The sequence below is a fragment of the Mercenaria mercenaria genome, chromosome 10 (assembly GCF_021730395.1).
Source record: "Mercenaria mercenaria strain notata chromosome 10, MADL_Memer_1, whole genome shotgun sequence".
Lineage (NCBI taxonomy): Eukaryota > Metazoa > Mollusca > Bivalvia > Venerida > Veneridae > Mercenaria > Mercenaria mercenaria.
The window spans coordinates 77,464,237-77,486,420 of record NC_069370.1 but is presented as its reverse complement, the minus strand read 5'-3'; the positions used below and the strand labels follow the sequence as shown (position 1 = coordinate 77,486,420).

Here is a 22,184-nt window from a genome sequence, read left to right as displayed (position 1 = left end):
GGCACGTGACCCAGTTTCAAACTTGACCTAGATATCAACAAGGTGAACATTCTGACCAATTTTTATGGAGATCCATTCAAAAGTATGGCCTCTAGAGAGGTCACAAGGTTTTTCTATTTTTAGACCTACTGACCTAGTTTTTGACCACACATGACCCTGTTTCGAACTTGATCTAGATATCATCAAGATGAACATGCAGGCCAATTTTCATACAGATCCCATGACAAATATGGCCTTTAGAGAGGTCACAAGGATTTTCTATTATTTGACCTACCGACATAGTTTTTGATGGCATGTGACCCACTTTCAAACTTGACCTAGATATCATCAAGATGAACATTCAGACTAACTTTCATACAGATCCCAAAAAAAATATGGCCTCTAGAGAGGTCACAAGGTTTTTCTATTATTTGACCTACTGACCTAGTTTTTGACGGCATGTGACCCACTTTCGATCTTGATCTAGATATCATTAAGGTGAACATTCTGACCAATTTTCATGAAGATCTCATGAAATCTATGGCCTCTAGAGAGGTCACAAGGTTTTTCTATTTTTAGACCTACTGACCTAGTTTTTGACCGCACGTGACCCAGTTTCGAATTTGACCTAGATATCATCAAGATGAACATTCAGACCAACTTTCATACAGATCCCATGAAAAATATGGCCTTTAGAGAGGTCACAAGGTTTTTCTATTATCTGACCTACTGACCTAGTTTTTGAAGGTACGTAGCCCAGTTTGGAACTTGACCTAGATATCATCAAGATGAACGTTCTGACCCATTTTCATGAAGATCTTGTGAAATATATGGCCTCTAAAGAGGTCACAAGGTTTTTCTATTTTTAGACCTACTGACCTAGTTTTTGACAGCACGTGACCCAGTTTCGAACTTGACCTAGATATCATCAAGATGAACATTCTGACCAACTTTCATAAAGATCCCAAGAAAAATGTGACCTCTAGAGTGGTCACAAGCAAAAGTTTACGGACGCACGGACGGACGACGGACACCGCGCGATCACAAAAGCTCACCTTGTCACTTTGTGACAGGTGAGTTAATAAAAAGCCTTTGCGGTAAATCAAATAAACAACCTTAGCGGTGAACCAAATAAACAGCCTTTATGGTGAACCAAATAAACAGCCATTAAGGTGAACCAAATAAACAACCCTTAAGGTGAACCAAATTAACGGCCTTTAAGGCGAACCAAATAAACGGCCTTTAAGGTGAACCAAATAAACAACCCTTTAGGTGAACCAAATAAGCAGCCTTTAAGGTGAACCAAATAAACAGCCTTTATAGTGAGCCAAATAAACAGCCCTAGCAGTGAACACCAAATAAACGGCCTTTATGGTGAACCAAATAAACAGGCTTAGGGATAAACCAAATAAACATCCTTAGAGGTGAACCAAATAAATGGCCTTTATGGTGAAACAAATCAACAACCCTTAAGGTGAACCAAATAAACGGCCTTTATGGTGAACCAAATAAACAGTCTTAGGGACGAACAAAATAAACAGCCTTAGTGGTGAACCAAATAAACGGCCTTTATGGTGAACCAAATAAACAGGCTTAGGGATAAACCAAATAAACAGCCTTAGAGGTGAACCAAATAAACAGCCTTTATGGTGAAACAAATAAACAACCCTTATGGTGAAACAAATAAACAACCCTTAAGGTGAACCAAATAAACGGCCTTTATGGTGAAACAAATAAACAACCCTTAAGGTGAAACAAATAAACAACCCTTATGGTGAAACAAATAAACAACCCTTAAGGTGAACCAAATAAACGGCCTTTATGGTGAAACAAATAAACAACCCTTAAGGTGAACCAAATAAACGGCCTTTATGGTGAAACAAATAAACAGCCTTATGTGTGAGCCAAATAAACAGCCTTTACGATGAACCAAATAAAGCCTTTATGGGTGAGCCAATTAAACAGCCTTAGCGGTGAACCAAATAAACGGCCTTAATGGTGAACTAAATAAATACCCTTAGCATAGAACCAAATAAACAGCCCTTAAGGCATAAGCGGTATGTCTTAGCGGTGAATCACATTTAATAGCCTTGATGGTAAATCACATTATAGTCTTGACAGTGAACCGCAAATACTGTCTGCAGTGAACCATGTAAACAGTCTCGATAGAGGACCACATAAATGCTTTGGTGGTGAACCAAATAAACAGCCTTTGTGGTGAACCAAATAAGATGTCTTAGAGGTGGACCACATTAACAGGCTAGATGGTGAACCACATAAGCTATCTTTGCGGTGAACCAAATATACTGCCTTGATGATGAACAATTTAAACAGCCTTTTGGGGAATCAAATACACACCCTGATGAACCATATAAACGGTTTTAGCGATTGAGAGTGACTGTGACACTTAACACTGTGAACAAAAACTTTGTGTATTTTACCTTTGAGCAACATAAACATCCTTGGCAGAACCAACTTCACTACAAGCATGGTCGATAAGAAGAGCTCCTGCAAAAAAGAGAAAAGAGACTGTTATATGTTAAACTTTTCTCCAACTTTGCACATAATCATCCAAACATAAAACAAGCTTCTCTGTCCAAAATTATATTGTCTGGAAGTGCACTGGTTTGCACCAGATTTACACAAAATTAATCAAACAGCAATACTTGTGTTTCTGTCATCGGGCAAGCAACTTAGGTAACATTAGGCCTATTGTTTTCATTTACCAAGAGTGGTCCTTACAGAAACTATTGACTGTAAAGCATGCCAAAACCAATCAATAAATTTAAAGCTGTCTTAGGAGAAAACCAACTTGCTTATTTCAAAGCTTGACAGTGAGACAGGGTACAACTGAGGAAACTAGAGCTATGAAACAAAACAAAACAAAAACAAACTTTTTATAACTAAAGTTTCTAAACTGACAAGATGAATTCAAACAACTGAAGAGTTTTAAAGAAAAATAGATTCAGGTGGGGTGTACCAAAACAAAATTTATCTATCAATGGGAAGAAAATTTTTCTTTCGAAGTTATGGATCTTATGCCACGAAAATGTATCACAAGTAAATTATTCTAAGCAGCATTTAACAGATTTGGTATGTTGAAATTTATCAACACATGACACTAATATATAGCTGATACTCAGAGTCTCGAATTTCAAGAGACCAAACATTTCACTTGTTTTTGAAAAACGTTTTCACGATAACCCGTATTTTGAGATAACCGTGTCTGAGATAATCAAGTTTCAACTGGACTTTATTTCAGTTGTAACGTCTCTTATGTGAACAGCTGGATGAAATACAGAAGTACTATCAGGTGCATGTATGGCTCCGGAAATAGTATGTTGAAGTGACATCAAAGTAAATGTACTTTAATAATATAAAAACATGGGGGGTTATGTGTCCAGCAGAATTATCTAGGTGTGTATAAACATTTAGTAAGTTTTTCTGCATGCCAAATAATTGATCCAGAGTAAATGAATAAGGTAAAACACTGTTCTGACATATAATTTTGATTCTGAAATGTGTTTTATATAAAACAGTTGATCATATACGGCTCTTTCTCTGTACCTGTATGGCCAAATAATATGTTGATGTGGCAAATGTACTTAATTTTTTCATTTATAGAATATAAAATGGAAAAGGGATATAATTATTTATCAAATCTATAATTATAGTCCTTTCCATTGGTTTAGATGTAGTCACATGGTCAATGATAAAAAGTTGTACTGACTCGAAGGCGGAGCCAAAAACACATATTGACCTTCATCTGTGATGTCATCATGGTTTGACGTCAAAACAATGCGACGTTGTACACAATTTACCATGGAAAATGACTAAAGGCTGCAGATATTTGTATTTAATGTTAATATACTTCTAAGTAGGCTGGATTTAATAATAAAACAATTGTTGCCTTTTAGGTTTTGTCGATATGTGGATTTAAAAAGACCTGATAAAAGCCATATCAACCTTGGGCTGCACCCTCGGTCGATATCACTTTTATCAGGTCGATAAATCCACATATCGACCTAACAAAAAGGCAATAATTGTATATGAATAACTTATGTGAGAGTTATGATCCCATATCATATAATGTGCATGTTGACCAGGAACAACTTTTATTTTTTGAAGAAAATTCTTTATTAATAACAGAAATAAAATGAAAATATATCAAAGCTTTTACCAAGAATGCGGACATACACACAAGGGTGAGTAAGACTGCTCTCCATACGATCTGTATAGTCAAGATAAAAACTTCTTAACAAGGTCATATAAACAGATCAGTCACTCACCAGTGTAAGTTCTGCATAGACTGAATGCAAGGTCTCTTGCAGCCATTTCCAGAACATTCTGTTTTGTGGTATTGTCCTGTATAAACTTCATTATGTCTTCACAGGCATCAGTAACTCTAGATGCTGATGCTGCAAGGTGTTCGTTTCTGACTTCTGACATTCGAGCATTGATATCCTTGCTGAACGATGAAAGCACTTGACCTTTAGATTTTGCAATCGCACGGAGAACATCCAGTGACAGAATGTTTGTAGTTCCTTCCCAGATTGAAAGCACCTGTTTGAAAATCATCATATTGAATAAAGGATACATGTTATATTGGCATGCCTAAAACCAGTTAAACCACAAGTTTGTCATGTGAAATTCAGAATTTTTAGTTTCAAATGCTAAAATATCTTTATTTTTTATTATTTGTTTTCAAAACTTAAACAGATTTCAATTAACTACAGAATACTGGTAATAGCTTTTTCTAAATACTGAACCTAAGACAAGCTTTATCAATACTTTGAAAACTAATCTAAAACTGACTATCTGGTACTTTTTTGACTAAATCTGTTTTGTACCTGATGCTTTAGGTGCCCTCAAAGTAAAACTTAGTATCACAACTAGAAGAACATGCAATTATTTAACTTTTACACTGATAAATTTCTAAAATGGACTGGTCCATCATTCAATTTGGGCAATACCATTTATTATTCAAAGGTGTGTTCACTGAAAATTTACTGACTGAATAGCGAACAGTGCAGACCATGATCAGCCTGCACAGTCAGAAAAACTTGCCGCCAGCAGCTAAAGGTTACATTGTGTTGACCAAAACTGTTGATAACTTGCTCAAACTACTACTGTTTAGAGATAAGCATGACTTTAAACATATTTATTTTACACTTTTTACACTGACTGTAGAGATGTTCTCTTCCTGGACTTCCGACCAGGGCTTGCCACTTGGCAAGTTTGTGAGACCTGCTGTCAAATTAGGCTCTCAAACACCCCTCAGAGTCTGATGCTTTATTCCTGCCCTACTGTGCCTCACTCAGAATTAATAAAAGGGAAGAAATCAACAGATTGCACTTGAGGACAAGAAGGTCCTCAGAAAAAATATACTAAGTCCAAAGGACAGGGAAAGGGCAACAAGGGAAGAATTAAACCCAAAAAAAAAAAATTTTTAAACAAGGTACAGATATGTCAAAATACACCTAAAAATTGGAGGTACTTCCATGTTGTACCACAGAAAGTTTTCTCAGTTTTTCCCTACGGCCAATAATAAAAATTTTACTAAAAACAAGCTATTTATAGTAATGTAAAAGGGAAGTAATAAAAAAAATGATTGTAAGTTAACAAAAGGGAGGTAATCTGACATAAAATCAGTCCATAGTTATCTACCCTCATTGGCTCAGTCCAACTAATGACAATAATGAAATTTCAAATAAGTTTTATAAGTACTTACTGATATAAATCCTTTTTTGATTACAATCAAGGGAGGTAATCAGATATAAAATAACTCACAACCTACAAATGGATCTGATTTGTCATGGAATCCAAAGATTTATTGTTGTTGAAGATATTTTGGAAGTTTGTATCAAATCAAACCATAAATGAAGTCTCTGTATGGCTGCAAAAGCCAAAATAGCCAATTTTGGACCTTTAAGGGGCCATAACTCTGGAACCCTTTAAGAGGCCATAACTCTGGAACCCATAAAGGAATCTGGCCAGTTTAAGAAAGGAACCAAGATCTTGTGGTGATACAAGTTTTGTGCAAGTTATCATAAATGAAGCTGCTATTGTGCAGACAAGGTAAAAATAGCTAATTTTGGCCCTTTCAGGTGCCATAACTCTGAAATCCATTATGGGATCTGGCGGGTTAAAGAAAGGAATCGAGATTTTATGGTGACACAAGTTTTGTGCCAGTTTGATTAAATTCAAATCATAAATGAAGCTGCTATTGTGCAGACAAGGTCAAAATAGCTAATTCGGCCCTTTCAGGGGCCATCACTCTGGAACCCATAATGGAATCTGGCCAGTTCAAGAAAGGAACCAAGATCATATGGTGATACAAGTTGTGTGCAAGTTTGGTTAAAATAAAATCATAAATGAATCTGCTATTGTGCAGACAAGGTCAAAATAGCTAATTTTGGCCCTTTCAGGGGCCATAACTCTGGAACCTGTAATGGGATCTGGCCAGTTCAAGAAAGGAACCGAGATCTTATGGTGATACAAGTTGTGTGCAAATTTAGTTAAAATGAAATCATAAATGAAACCACTACTGTGCAGACAAGAAATTGTTGACGCACGGACGGATGCACAAGATGGACGGACGGACAACGGACGAAGGGTGATCACAAAAGCTCACCTTGTCACTATGTGACAGGTGAGCTAAAAAGGTTTGCATACAGTCCTTGATAAAGCAACAAAAGTATGATGGCAAGAGAGGACATGTAAATTGTAATAATGCCTGACACAGTCTTTGTCCACTAGAAAGGCTTAAACTTACATTTAGCTTGTAACTGTTCATTACAGTAAATACCTTGTGTATCCATACAGCAGGCAACTAAACCAACAGAATTTCTGTCATTAATAAAAATTTGTAAATATCCTTACTTGTGCATCTCTAAGCATCGCAGGAATACCTGTATCTTCTATGTAACCTTGACCTCCAAAACTCTCTAAGCCCTCAGTACCTACTTGTAATGCCTGCAGTAGGAAGTGGAAAATTAAAATTTATTAGATTTTAAATCTGAAAGTTTCAGTAAATTAAAATGTTTCTTCTACAATATAAAGTGATACCACAGGACTGTAACAATAACAGCTGTCACAGGAGACAGCGCACTTGACTATTTTGATGCTGGATAGTGAAATTGGGTACATCTGAGGAAGCTGGAGCTGTCACTGGAGTGTTTAATGACCCAAATGTGGATGAAGATATTGGAAAAAAGCTTAAGTCTCAAAACATTAAATCAGTATAAAAGGAACATAATTCATGGGAAACTTCTGCAAAAGTAATGCACCATGTGTCATATCATGTTGCTAATAATTTGGAACAAATGTTTTAAGTTTGAATCAAATCTGTTTAGAATTAATGGAGAAACAGCAAAAGTGCACCAGAACTTGAACTGGAAATTCTATTAGCAACAAGCAAATTCGATGAATTGGTATCCCCCACCGAAAGGGTTTGTGGTGAGGAATGGCAAAAAAATATATCCGGCAATAAGTTAAGGATGTTAATAAGAAGCAAATAATTTCATTAGTCAAAATCAATTTAACAGAAAACAAATATTTAATTAAAGAGTACATAATAAATGTTGATACTTTGATCCTCACTAAAGAATTTATTTTGAATGGGATATGCTTACTGTAATAAGCTTAGCTTTTAAAATTAAATGCAGTTAATTGAAATATGAGCTTGAAGTTTAACTGGAACGAAATATTGTCTTTGAGGGTTTTGGCACCAGGTGTTGTTGTTTAACATTTTACATTTGAAACTTAAAAAAACAGATGTCCTTATGAGAACACTGGTAAGATATCTTGAACATGACTGAGGGCAAGGCTTGTGCATCACAATTTAAAATGTTGAAGGTTTGAAATTTAAAAAAAAAAACAAAAAAAAAGGAATGGAAATATATATATGTATATATATTTATTTTTTAAGGGTGTGGGGGTTGCGGGGGAACGGGAGGGGAAACAAAATTTTCACATGTTGTTTTATAAATATTGATGGAAAATTAAAACTGAAAAAAAGGGTCATGATGACCCTGGATCGCTCCCAGAGTAATAGGGAGCTACAGGGTTTCTAATGTCAAACTGATGATTTTTAGAAATTTTTTGGAAGATTTTCCGATGTACAATCAAGAAACCCCTGGGGGGGGGTAAATTTTACCCCGGGGGTCATGATTTGAACAAAGTTTGTAGAAGTCTTCTAGGAAATGTTTTTCAAATATCTAAGATCTGGGCCCTTTCTGGTTTATTTTTTAGCAAATGAATGAAGATTTCCCTATGTACAATCAAGTAACACCTGGGGCTGGATCAATTTGACCCTGGGGCTGGGTCAATTTGACCCTGGGGGGTCAAGATTTGAACCAGTTTTGTAGAGGTCCACTAGGCAATGCTACATGTGAAATATCTAAGCTCTAGGCCTTCTGGTTTATTTTTAGAAAATTCTGAAGATTTTTCTATGTACAATCAAGTAACCCCATGGGGCGGGGTCAATTTGACCCGGGGGTCATGATTTGAACAAATTTTATAGAAGTCTACTAGGCAATGTACATGTCAAATATCTAAGATCTAGGCCTTCTAGTTTATTTTTAGAAATTTTTTAAAGATTTCCTATGTAAAATCAAGTGACCCCTGGAGCGGGGTCAATTGACCCAGGGGTCATGATTTGAACAAATTTTGTAGAGGTCCACTAGGCAATGTACATGTCAAATATCTAAGCTCTGGGCCCTTTGATTTATTTTAAGAAAAATTTTAATGATTTTCCTATGTAAAATCAAGTGACCCCTGGGACGGGGTCAATCTTGACCCCAGGGGTCATGATTTAAACAAATTTTGTAGAGGTCCACTAGGCAATGCTACATGTCAAATATCTAAGATCTAGGCCTTCTGGTTTATTTTTAGAAATTTTTTGAAGATTTTCCTATGTAAAATCAAGTGACCCCTGAAGCGGGGTCAATTTTGACCCCGGGGGTCATGAGTTGAACAAATTTTGTAGAGGTCCACCAGGCAATGCTACAAGTCAAATATCTAAGCTCTAGGGCTTCTGGTTTATTTTTAGAAATTTTTTGAAGATTTTCCTATGTAAAATCAAGTGACCATTGGGACAGGGTCAATTTTGACCCCGGGGTCACCCCGGGAGACCAAGGCAAGTGGGTGACCAGGTATGGGTGCGCAACTTCACATGTTTATAATAAATGTTCACAGAAAAGAATGAAAGAAATTTAATGAAATTCGCCAAAGGGGAAAGTTTGTTATGTACAAAATATGTGGATTTTTAGACAATTAAAGGGCAATAACTCTGAAGTTACAAAAGAAATCCATACGAAATTGTGTGTGCACAACCACATTATAGTGCTCTAAATTCTGTTAAAGTTTCATAGTTCAAGGTCAAATATATCAAAAATTGATACAGAAATTGCCATATTTATAGTACCCTATATAGTTAACACTAGAAACTTCTAAGGGCCATAACTCTGGTGTTACTTGGGAAATCTGACTGAAACTTGACGGGCCGCAAGAACTCATAGTGGTGAACAAGTATATGAAGTTTTAAATAAATATTCCCAACAATTTCCTAGATATGGCTCCGGACGGACGGACGGACGGACAGAAAGACGGACGGACAACGCCAAAACTATATCCCTCCGACTTTCGTCGGGGGATAAAAAGAAGGCAAAACTCAGAATGTACTGGTGCCAGCATTATTGAACTTGTGTTGTATGATGTGAGTGATGATGTGGAACAACCATTTTAAGTTTGATTAAATCCATTTAGCAATAACAGGGATATGTAAAGCATCAAAATTAAGCTGACCTTGTGCCATATGATGAGAAGGATGACCTGGAAAACTAATTTAAGTTTTAATCAAATTCATTAAGTTGTGACAAAGATAAAGTGAAAGTGCACCACAATTAACCTGAAATTCTAAGTAAAAACGGGTCATAATTCATGAAATATTGGTGCAAGAGTTATGGCCCTTGTATCATACGATGTGGGTAATGATGTAGCCTGGGAAGCCATTGATAATATTTTTGCTTTGTCAGAAGAAATCATACCTAATATCTATGCATGAAAGATTCCACTTAATTTGCGCTAATTAGTGTTAATTGGCATTCATCAAGTTTCTGATATTATCAACGCCTGGGGAAATCTGAAGGAGTTTCCATGTAACTACCGATTATCGATTTTCTATAAATAACCTAATTAACATAAATTATGATATATTTGCGCTTGTCTGAAGTGAAAACGAGGCAATGCAGTAGAAAATTCGGCAATTTTCGTAGATCACTAGGTCTGAATTAATGAATATAATATCTTACAATTTGGTAGCTATGACGCACATTAAAGTTTATTATGACATATTTAAAAATTGTTACAATTTGTTGGAAAAGCTATGAGATGTACAAACTGTCATTTGTCTATGGTCGGAAATGTTCGGAAACCTTCCTAAGTATACGACTCCGATCTGTCTTTTCCGTGAGAATTCCGTTTCTATTTTTAGCCACGAATTATTGCTTTCAGATGTTATCGTTCTTTAACATACAACCGCTTATTTCGGGTGTAATATAGGTGGCGCTGCGATCGGAAAACAGGTGTCACCAGGCTGTCAATTTGCAGGTAGAAAAAAAGTTAGAAATTGTCAGACTGGATTCCCAGGCTAGTGATGATGTAGTACAACTATTCTAAGTCCATTTGGTAATAACAGAGATAAGGTGAAAGCGCATCAAAACTTTAACCGGAAATTTTAAGCAAAAAGGAGGATAAAGAAAAAAATATTGGTGCAAGAGTTATTGTTCTTGTGTCATATGATGCGGATAATGATGTGGTACAACTGTTAAAAGTTTGTATCAAATCTGTTTGGTTATAACATAGAGGGAAAGTGCATAAAACATAAGTAAAAAGTGGAATAACTCATAAAATACATGTGCCACAGCTATGGCCCTTGTGTCAATTGATGTATGTGATGATGATGAAATACTATTTAAAGTCTGAATCAAATCCCTTCTGAAATAACAGAGATGTAGTGAAAATGCATCAAAATTAACATAAAATCCTAAGTCAAAGGGGGCATAATTTACTTATAATTGGTTCCAGAATTATGGACCTTGTGTCATATGATGTGGGTGATGATGTGGAACAACCATTTTAAGTTTGAATCAAATTCATTTAGTAATAACTGAGATAAAATGAAAGTGCACCAAAATTAAACCTGAAATTCTAAGTAAAAAGGAGGGGGAAGGGGGATAATTCGTGATATAATGGTGCCAGAGTTATGACCCTTGTGCAATATGATGTGGGTGCTGATGAGGAACAATTTTTTTAAGTTTGAAGCAAATCCATCAAGTAATAAAGATAAAAGATAAAGTGCATCAAAACTTTAACCAAAGTGTGGATGCGGAAGGGCGACAATAATTCATGATATATTGGTGCCAGAGTTATGACCCTTGTGCCATATGATGTGGGTGCTGAGGGAAACAACTTTTTTAAGTCTGAAGCAAATCCATCAAGTAATAAAGATAAAAGATAAAGTGCATCAAAACTTTAACCAAAATGTGTATGCGGTAGGGCGCCAATGCTTGGTCAAGTAGGATAGCTCTCCATACATCATATAGTCGAGCTAAAAATAAAATATATAAAACAGCTGCAAAATGTTGGAAAGTGTCTGAAAAATCAGATATTATAAATAAAAGCCAACAGTGAGAAACATCAGAACTGTTCCTCAATCACTATGTACCTGTTTCCCGCTGTAAAGCTTCGACAGTGGTACCAGCAGCCTGAGTAAATTCTGCTCATCTTCTGTTGCTTTACTAACATCCTCTTTACCAAGTAGCCTCATGTTCTCTAGACATAGTATGACTGCTCCTCTAACTTCAACCTTAAACAAACTTCACTGCATAATCCTTCATTTTTAGAGTAAATATATGAGTAAGTACTAAATAACAGATAAAGAAATTCAAATTAGTCAATTAAAGTACATAACGATTGTCTAGTTCTACATTTGTATACTGCTATCACATATCATCAAATTTCCAAAATGAAATGTACAATTATGCATTTACATTGTGGTAACAACATATGACCTAACAGTATTAGCTTTCAAGGTAAGTTAACTGAATATTTTTGTGTTTTTTGTTTGCTTTGGTTTGGTTTTATGTCATACACAGGTTATATGGTGACTTTCCAGCTTGGTGAAGCATATAATTAATAATTCATTCTTTGGTTGAAGGTACTCCTCCAAATACTTTAGGCATCAGAGTGCAGGCAAGTGATCTGAACACAGAGGCCTTAAAACACTTGACCTAGGTGGTTCCTTTGATCTTGCAGGTTACTATATAACTTGCCCAGTCCATAGCTTCCCCTTTGTTTTGCAAAATGTTCACTAACCAAATAACATCTAACACAGAGCAACCCCTGAAACCAACACAACAAGGAAAACTGAACTCTTTTTTACAGAGCTTGTTTCTCTAAAGATACTGATTTACTATAACACTGGGTGACTGTTAGAGAAATGTATGCAACCCTTTCCTCTTCAGATGCTGTTATCAAAAGCTAGACTGTATTATAACATGTATTTACCTCCATTCTAGCAAGTGTCTGTAGATGAAGTGGGTATGTTTTCAACAGGTTACCAAATGCTGATCTTCTTGTACTATAGTCCCTTGACATGTTCACCATTCTATATATAGAACAAAACATATAATTAGATTATGGACATACATAAAGTGCTTTAACCACTGTACAAATAAAATGGTTGTTTTTGAAAAAAAACAACATATGTCTCCCTATGTATTTGATCTTGCTAAGGCAGGTTTTTTTCTAAGGAAATAGAATGTGGCAGTAAATGATCTCTATTATGAAGAAACATACCGAATATTATGAAATTTTGCTATGTACTATTTATGTATAACAAGTCAAAGGGAAATAACTCACTGAAAAATCATTCAACTGCAAAACACGTAATGCATCTGTAACAAGGCTACAGATAATTCCTATGAAGTTTCACTCAAAATCAAACCAACAGTATAGAAGTATTTTTTTCTTTCAAAAATGACCTGCACAACAACCCATAGCAATAACTCCTATCAAGTTTCATTAAAAATCTAAAATCTAGCCCTTTTTTTTTTTTAGAAAATGCGTGAACAAGCTAAATGATAGATGACGAAGGCAAAATCAAAACGTGCCCATGAAATAGAAAGACATAAATATACATATATGGACCATTCTCCTTAAATTAATATTTACAAGTGAATTCATTTCAGTACTATAGTCTAGACTTAACTACACACTTTTTGAGTTTCACTTTAATAATTGGAAAAAAATAAATGTTGGATACTTATAATAATCTATTTCTATTGAAAATAAATTGTGCATAAGCAATCTTTTTATGGTTCATAAATTTTTCATCAGATCTTTTATTGAAAAAAAAATAGCTAAATATACAAAAGGAACAACAGATGTCATATGACAGTGCTTTGACTTCTTGAAGCCCTTCTACTTAGTATCGTCAAATATAACAGTTTTAGGAAAAACTGAAAAAGTTTAAAAAAGGGGAATAGATTTGCTAAAATATAAGCTCTAGAATTATGAAACTTGTCATGTGAGGTTGTCATGATGCTTATGACATCTGGAGAATCTGAAAACATCTGGTTGAGTATTGCCTGAGAAACAAGCTTACATGGAAAACTTAAAGCAAAATTTCTATGTTTACAAGAGGGCCAAGATGGCCCCAGGTCGCTCACCTGAGAAACACACTATAACAGTGTTAACATGTTTAACCTAGTGATTTCAAGGAAACAAATACTTTAGTCAATTTTTATTAAGATTGGACTAAAAATGTGGTCTCTTGAGTTTAAACAAGTATTTTCTTAGATATGACCTAGTGACCCAGTTTTTGACCCCAGATGACCCATATTCGAACTTGACCTAGATTTCATCAAGGCAATCATTCTGACCCAATTTCATTCTAACTAATTGAAAAATACAGCTTCTATTGCATACACAAGGTTTTTCTTTGATTTGACCTAGTGACTTAGTTTTTGACCCCAGATCACCCATTTTCGAACTCGGCCTAGATTTCATCAACTTGAAGGTAATCATTCTGACCAAAATTCATGAAGACTAATTAAAAAATACAGCCTCTATTGCATACACGAAGTTTTTCTTAGATCTGACCTAGTGACCTAGTTTTTGACCCCAGATGACCCATTTTCGAAACCTAGAATTCATCAAGGCAATCATTCTGACCAAATTCCATGAAGATCAGTTGAAAAATACAGCCTCTATCGCATACACAAGCTAAATGTCGACAGACGACATACAGAAGACAGACAGACGCCGGACATCAAGCGATCACAAAAACTCATCTGAGCATATGCCTAATAGTTTTAGACAAAACTGCTTACAACCAAAACTTCTGTGACCCGGATGTATACAAATTAGCCAACAAAAGGGTGACAAATATAGCTCTACTACTTGAAAAATTTCAGTCGAGCTAAAAACTGCAAAAGATCATTTTCAAATATAATATCATGTAGTCTTTAATAGCAGCAACATATTGCAGGGAAGTAAGACAAATAATGATATTATTGAAAAGCAAAGGTCAAGATGTGTACCAGTCACTACTTAGCCTGTAAGGAAACCACATCCCTAACACATACCCTACAGGAAAACCACATCCCTAACACATACCCTACAGGAAAACCACATCCCTAACACATACCCTACAGGAAAACCACATCCCTAACACATACCCTACAGGAAAACCACATCCCTAACACATACCCTACAGGAAAACCACATCCCTTACACATACCCTACAGGAAAACAGACATAACAAGTAAAGCTGCAGCAGTCTTGAGTATATGAGAACATACCGTCTAAGAGATCCGATCGCCATTATAGAAGTGTGTATCCTACTTATTTTGAGCATGTTAGTTATTGTAGACACACCCCTCCCACTTTCTGATACCTACAGATATAAAACAGTCAGTTAGATGACAGAATGAGAATGGACAAATGTTTAAATACCGTCTCATTGTGGCAGCAGCTGCTATAGAGTTATGTATTCTGGTAAGTTTGAGCATGTTGCTGATGGCTGGAACACCTCTCCCTTTATCAGATACCTACAAAGTATATATACAAAGTGACAAAACATAAAGTTAATTTTTATCAGCTGATTAATAAAATCTTCAAATCCTTAAAAAACTTAGAATGCAACTGAGCTAAATATTAGCAGTGCAGTTTGGCTTAAAGTGAAGTCTAATACAGATAAAGACTGCACGAACTGTATGATATAAAGTACCAGAAATTATATCAACGCTTGAAATAGATGTCTGATTTTCTTGGAGAGGTTAATCTGAATAGTCTTGAAACTTCAATTGCTTCTCTCTTCTATATTTGGGTGGTTTTTTTTCTGTCACACAGTGAAAAACTCAAATATATCAGAGGATAAATGACTAAGGATATACATTGTATCTGTTTAAATAATACATGATAACTTTTATCTTTGGAGAATGAAAGAGTTGTCTCAATACTCACTACCAGCAATTCTGCAACTAAAGCTACGATAATACACATTATATGGCATACAGGGCCAAGTTTTTCGAAAGTTTAACTGGCTGTTAAACTAATCATGGGTTAAATTTTGATATAGTCTTGTTTGAAACACTAGTCTGATGTTTTTTTTATTTTATCATAATGTGAAAGGACTTTTTTCGAGTTCATAGACTTTACTGCAAACATTTGTTTTACTTGTCTCGTAAAATGTCAAAATATAACCCTAAAATTTATTGCAAGCTTAATCACTAGTTAAAATTTCGAACAATGTCTCCGGATTTGAAAAACCTGATTCAAAAATAATTTATTCATTAAAGATTAAAAGAATCTCTACTTAATATAATGGATTCATACAAACTTCCTTTGAATATTAAAAAATGTCTCATAACATAGGCAAGAACATATTGCTTTTACCTTGAAAGCTGTGCATCCATCAAGGAGCAATTCCGCTGTAGGCAGCTGTCTAGTTCCTAGTTTATTCTTCAACCTGATAATCTCCATGTTATTCAGTGAACCATCCTCGTTATGAACTTCCATGTAAAACAATGATAAACCCTTTGTTCCCTTAAATACAAATAATCTAAAAAATGTAAAACATAGTGGTGTACTAATTTTATATAACATTGAGTTAAACATGTCCTGGTCATGAGAACAAACACACTGCCAAAACTTGGGTAAACTGTGGATACAATGGGTAACATCTTGACTCTCCCAGTAGACTGCCAAAAGTCTTCTAAAATCTTAAAACTGAAACTATCCATTTTCTTGCATGATTATCGCATTACAGTTTTAGCTTGAATGTAATTAGGATACTTTATATATATATATATTTTATATAATATATTTAAAATATATATATTATATATAATATTTATATATATATATATATATATATATATATATATATATATATATATAATGACAAGTATATGGTAAAAACAAGAACAGATAACTTTTCCACTTTGACGGTACCTTTGTTTAGTCTTACCTTTGCAGCCCCAATAGTCACAATCCAATGCAAAACACTTACTGAATGCCTTGTGGTTTAAAACTGAAACTATCACCCAAGGTCATGGCGTGGACCTCCGGCAAATACTTTTTAATACTGACTTTTCTTTCTTAAGTTTTGGCTTAGCCCAGAAAACAAGTGCTGAGTATAGCACAAACTATAGAAGTGTGATGTTAAGCATAATAAGAATTTACCCATAATAAGAATACAATATGACAAATTTCTTGTTTTACTGGATACAACATACCCAATCTTACCAAGCAAATAGCCTAGTATCTTAAGGCAGTGGACCCATAATGACAATCTGCAACTTATGTATTCTCCCTAGGCAATTTCGGGATTCCCTATTCCTTCTGGGAAGCCATGAATGTTTTGAACTATATTCATGTCTGAAGAATGCCAAATTACCAAACAAGAGTATGTAATCATAAGATAAGATCAATTTTATTTTGAGTCGGCAAGATGGTCGGTAATCACATGGAGATTGTCATTACCCATCTACTATGTTGATTCTCCTTAAATGAACAGTCTATACATTAATCATTAAACTACTGAACACCAGCAAGGCATAAATGAAGTGACACAAGAGGCAAATAATTCAGCCACTTAGCTGCAAATGGGCATCTACATGTATACTCTTTTTGGATGTTTCAGAATGTAAACCACTCTTAAGTATCTAAATGCATTACCTGAATGGTATTTCCCTGTCTATCTACAACTCTAGCTAGAGTGAATGTAATATCAGCATCAGTTGCCGAGGAGAACCATTTGTAACCATACAGTCTGTATGTACCATCACGCTGTTCAACTGCTACTGTTTCTGTACCATTTGCTGAAATCATTGATTGAATGATTAATTTGCTGTCTGAATGAGTAACATACTCAACTACTAACACTGACTGAATGTCTAACAAACTCAATGTCTAATGCACCAATTTACTGACATCTGCTGTAGAAAAATTCACTGAAACATAGAGTATAAGGAAAGCTTACATAACTGTCAATATACTCCAAAATAAGGATAAGGTACTTTTTTCAGGACTGACTATTACATGTATCTTATTTTATAATTTACAATGTCATATAGCATTGTGTGAGACATCAGTCAAAGGTGCAAAGTTTCAATCTACATAATTTCTAACATATCAGACAAATTTCAGGTGCTGTAAATGAAGTCAAACAAATTACATTTATGTTGTAGATTTGTGTGTTTTTATATTTACATAAAACCAGTTATAAACGAAATACTCCTGTAGTTCCTATTAAATTAATGTTCCTTATTGTACACTTTTCGATTCAATAACAGTTATTTTACGGAAGTTCAAACACTTACTCTGCAGATGATACAAGCTAAACTGGAACTCTAATGTTTTTTACAGCCTTCAACACCTGCCCTGTTTATGAAAGTTAATTTCCCCCAAGTTTGTAAAAAATAAAGTTGAAAATGGCAAGCCAGTAAAAGATTCTATACATAGTTGTAGGTGCAGATGGGAGATATCCAAATAGCCAGATCTTTGATAACTGTTCTGGCAATAAAAATTAAACAGCAGGATATTATCTACAAAATCCATGCTATAAAACAGTAGAAACAGATCAACAGGATTCATAAAATAAAATTATAACTGGCAGAAAAAAAATGTTAGTCATAGCACAGCTTAATTTATAAGGAAATGTTACAGGTGACAATCATGCGCTTAGAAGAGTGGGATAACTTACCCACATCAGAGCCACCACGTTTTTCTGTCATCCACTGGCCTGACGTCCAGAACAAAGCAGGATCTCTGCTAGTTAATCTAGGATAAGCTTTGTCCATTAACCATGGTGCAACATCCTGCAGACCCTAAAAACAGTGTAAACGTTCAAGATTTTTATATGATATAAATTATGTATGCAAGAAGAATTTTATGTGTCAAATCAGTCCTTACTAGTTATTTTTTCCTCAAATGAAGCAGATGACAGACGATAAATGCCTCTACTATTTTTTGGGTTTTGTCATCAGACTCTGGAATCTTCAGCAATCCATTTTCAGCTTGTAGTGTTGGCTTTAGTTAACATGTCAGTATTTCAAGACAAGAGAAATTAGTAAAAGTAGCTAGCATCTACACCTAGCACTTATATTGACAAAATTAACAATAGATATACATATAAGTAGTCTATTGCTATGGTTTCAAGCACTTCCAGACGGAAACAACTTACATGAGACCAAAGCTGAAGCTGGATTCACAACATTAAAAACCACTTTCCTCTATTCAATTTGATTTTGTTTGTTTTTTGGTATTAGATCACAACAGCTAATATCAGGGTAAGATCAGGCATATAATGTTTTTCAAGATAGACACCAAGTGCCCAACTAGGCATTATTTCAAATAAGGGCACCTTGGAACAACCACCAAACTTCTGCAAGACAGCTGAATGATTTCTTGATTGATGACAAATTCTTGCCTACCTAGCGTGGAAAGTATACATTTGTCCGAGCACATGCCAGTGATAGACATCCTTGTCTTTCTTGAAGGAAAAGCCTTGTCTTAAATAACATGCACTTAGGTGACCTCATATAGTACTGGCACTATCATGACGTCATAAACTATAAATGCCAGGAAATACCCAGATCTATCTGTCACCATGATCTGTTTTGAATGTGACAGGCAAGAAAAATGATCTAAAATGTCTGCCTGTGCAAGACAGCTTTTTTCCAACCCTCAGGACAGCTTCGATAAACAAGAGGACCATGATGGTCCTGAATCGCTCACCTGTTCAAACGCAACCCAGTTCATTGTGGCTAAGTTTCATTGAAAACCACCAAGTAGTTTCAGAGTAGATGCCATAACAAAAATTGTTAATAGACGGAAGGACAGACCATGGAGATAAGGCGATTTGTTTAGTCCACCATCTGTAGATAATAAAGAGTAACCTCTCGGGTAATTATGTTGAACTTAAATTCACACTACTAAGGGCTAGGCCTTTTTTTCAACCGGGCATTGTAATTTCAACAATCTCTGTACAAGGTTCATGTAAATATGGCCTTTAGAGTGTCAGTACTACTTTTGCTTTGGTTGAGCAAGTGACATTATTAGTCCTAGGAAATAACAAGAAGAGTAATTATTGTTACAGTTTATAAATATATTTTTATTTAACTAGCATCACATTGCTGACATAAATCTTGTGAATAATGATATCCACAGAAATTATACATTATAATATAGTATTTGTAATACAAGCTGGCATTTTTTATCTAAATAATATATAAATAAGAGATATGTTTGCCCACAGTATGTGATATTAAACATGCTAGATTGTTTGATAGACATTGCAATATAAGCCTTGTGTATCAAATGCAAATTATAATTTTTCATGAACAGCATATGATATGTTTCTGATTTAAAAAGTAACCAATATCTTTTTAGTTGTAGAGAGCTATTAGTACTGGGTATTTTGCATTGCGAGCTTAGTATATTGTCAAATAGAAGGATCACAGGCATATCTCCACATCCCTGAAAGATCCATACCATAGACAGAGAAATTCCCACTGATATGCCCGCATGTTGTACAGCTTCATAGAAGCATTTGTTTTTACAAGTAAATTCAACTTTATACGGCACCTAGTGCCCCCAGTACAGTAATAACTAAACAGCCATATACAAAACTATCTCACAACATCCATTTTTTATTTTATTTTGTTGGGTTTAACGTCGCACCGACACAATTTTTTAGGTCATATGGCGACTTTCCAGCTTTTAATGGTGGAGGAAGACCCTCACAACATCCAACTTACATTCAAAACAGTTCCTCTTCAAAAACAATTATATCATATGCTGTCATTGTCTTCAAAAGCTAGTTCTTGTCAATGATATATGTACTGATAACAATCGAACATGTTTCATATTTGCAGATACTGGGTTTTAACAGCTAGGTCAAAGATGAAGATTTTTTTTCTATGCATGTTATATTGTCCATAATTATTCAACACAATAAAAATGTTGTTGCAGTTTGAACCTTTACTTTTGCATACATTATTGCATTGTTGATATTTTTAATTACATGTGGCCAAAGTTAAAGTAAGGTAAAATATGGTAATTTAGCATTATTTAACTTTTGACTGGCAAAAACATTGTGTTGTGATGTTAAATGCCAAATACAATGACAATATGTTGATAAAACACAAAAATGAAAACAGTATCAAACAGAAACAGGCATTACACAAGCAATGAACAAACACACTTAAAAAACTTTAACATGAAAGAGCTACAATGTGATCTGTGTAGATAGTAACATCAGTGCCAAGCACATAATATATACATAAATTACATAGTATAATTCTTTTAACAATCCTATTAAATTTAAATCATTTACTTATGTATACAAGTTTAAAGACACTATGTCAATTGTTTTTCATTCTATAAGCACTGTAATATTTGTCTTATTTACAGGTATTGGTGACATTAACCAATGACTGAGAGACAACAGTAACTGTAAAGTTTTTGTAAGACACAAATAGCAATTGTTTCTCATACAATAAAATGAAAATACCTTTACAATACACACTGCATGTTGCTGACAATGTTCAAAAATGATTGGTCTAATTGATGATAGCAATAACTGTTAAGCTTTGAAACATAGAAAGCATAACAACCAAATATTTGTTGCATACCACAAATTTGACCAAGTTGATAAATGTAAAACATAATGATACATCAAGCTTGTTCATGCAATAAATAACTTAAACTATAAAAAGTGAATTTACCAATTAAAACTTCGCACATCTGTTAAAAAATTGATTTGTAAAATGGCAATATTCCACTGACTGCTTAAATTGAGAAAGTAGAGCTATCACTAAAGGTGATGAATGTAACCCCAGCATGCACTGACACAGTACATTGAAATTTGACGCACACAAGATCGCATAATTATGTGGACTGTATGTATATAGACTGTATGTATACAGTATAGTAACAAAAACAAAGTCCCATAACTATGCAGAATATTCATCTAAAAGAACGTAACATGCACCATGCACAACTAGGGTTGGTACTGATCACTTGTGTGAAGTTTCATTAAATTGTGTGCAAGGGTTCGGAAGTTTAGGCGCGCACAAGATTGCATATGCAGACTGTATGTACATAGTATATTAACAAGAAACAAAGTCCCATAGCTCTGCAATTTCTGTCGTTGAAAGAACCTAATATGCCCCATGCACAACTACTGTTGTTACTGACTACTTGTGTGAAGTTTCATTAAATTGTGTCAAGGGGATGAGGAGAGATGGTGCGCACAAGATTGTGTCTACGGACAGACAGACGGACTGACAGACAGAGAGACAACCTGAAACCAGTATACACCCCCTTAACAACTTTGTTGTCGGGGGGGTACAATAATTGTCTTTTCAAGAGTAGAAGCAACAACAGACGTAATATTGACAGACTGATTAGAAAATTCAATTTGACAAGCCCACCATTCTTAAAGATGGTGAGCTATTAAGCTATTTCAAATAGTGGAAACATTCCCTTGTTATGTTTTTATGGTGCCCACCCACATAAAGCAAAAGCACCATACAGTACCAACTTCATATTTTTATGAAGTTGGCACTGTAAGACAGCCAAACGGGTGATATTTTCAAGAAACACATTAAGGATGCACAAATGAATAGTAA

The 22,184-nt window shown here is 34.9% G+C and overlaps 1 protein-coding gene across 4 annotated transcripts in view; it reads right to left on the bottom strand.

The window, feature by feature from the left end:
• LOC123561068 (acyl-CoA dehydrogenase family member 11-like) overlaps positions 1–22,184 on the bottom strand; it is an 80,319-nt gene that overhangs the window by 5,507 nt on the left and 52,628 nt on the right. For 3 of the 4 annotated variants that reach the window (XM_053516553.1, XM_045353240.2, XM_045353239.2), the window contains exons 6-14: positions 18,254–18,377; positions 17,227–17,369; positions 15,943–16,092; positions 15,001–15,095; positions 12,550–12,649; positions 11,708–11,848; positions 6,862–6,954; positions 4,269–4,542; positions 2,421–2,487 (exon numbers count right to left, since the gene is read on the bottom strand). In XM_053516553.1, coding sequence (XP_053372528.1) covers positions 2,421–2,487; positions 4,269–4,542; positions 6,862–6,954; positions 11,708–11,848; positions 12,550–12,649; positions 15,001–15,095; positions 15,943–16,092; positions 17,227–17,369; positions 18,254–18,377 — 1,187 coding nt within the window. Of the gene's footprint in view, positions 1–2,420; positions 2,488–4,268; positions 4,543–6,861; positions 6,955–11,707; positions 11,849–12,549; positions 12,650–14,846; positions 14,942–15,000; positions 15,096–15,942; positions 16,093–17,226; positions 17,370–18,253; positions 18,378–22,184 lie in introns of all 4 variants that reach the window. The other variant, XM_045353242.2, reaches the window with a different exon arrangement.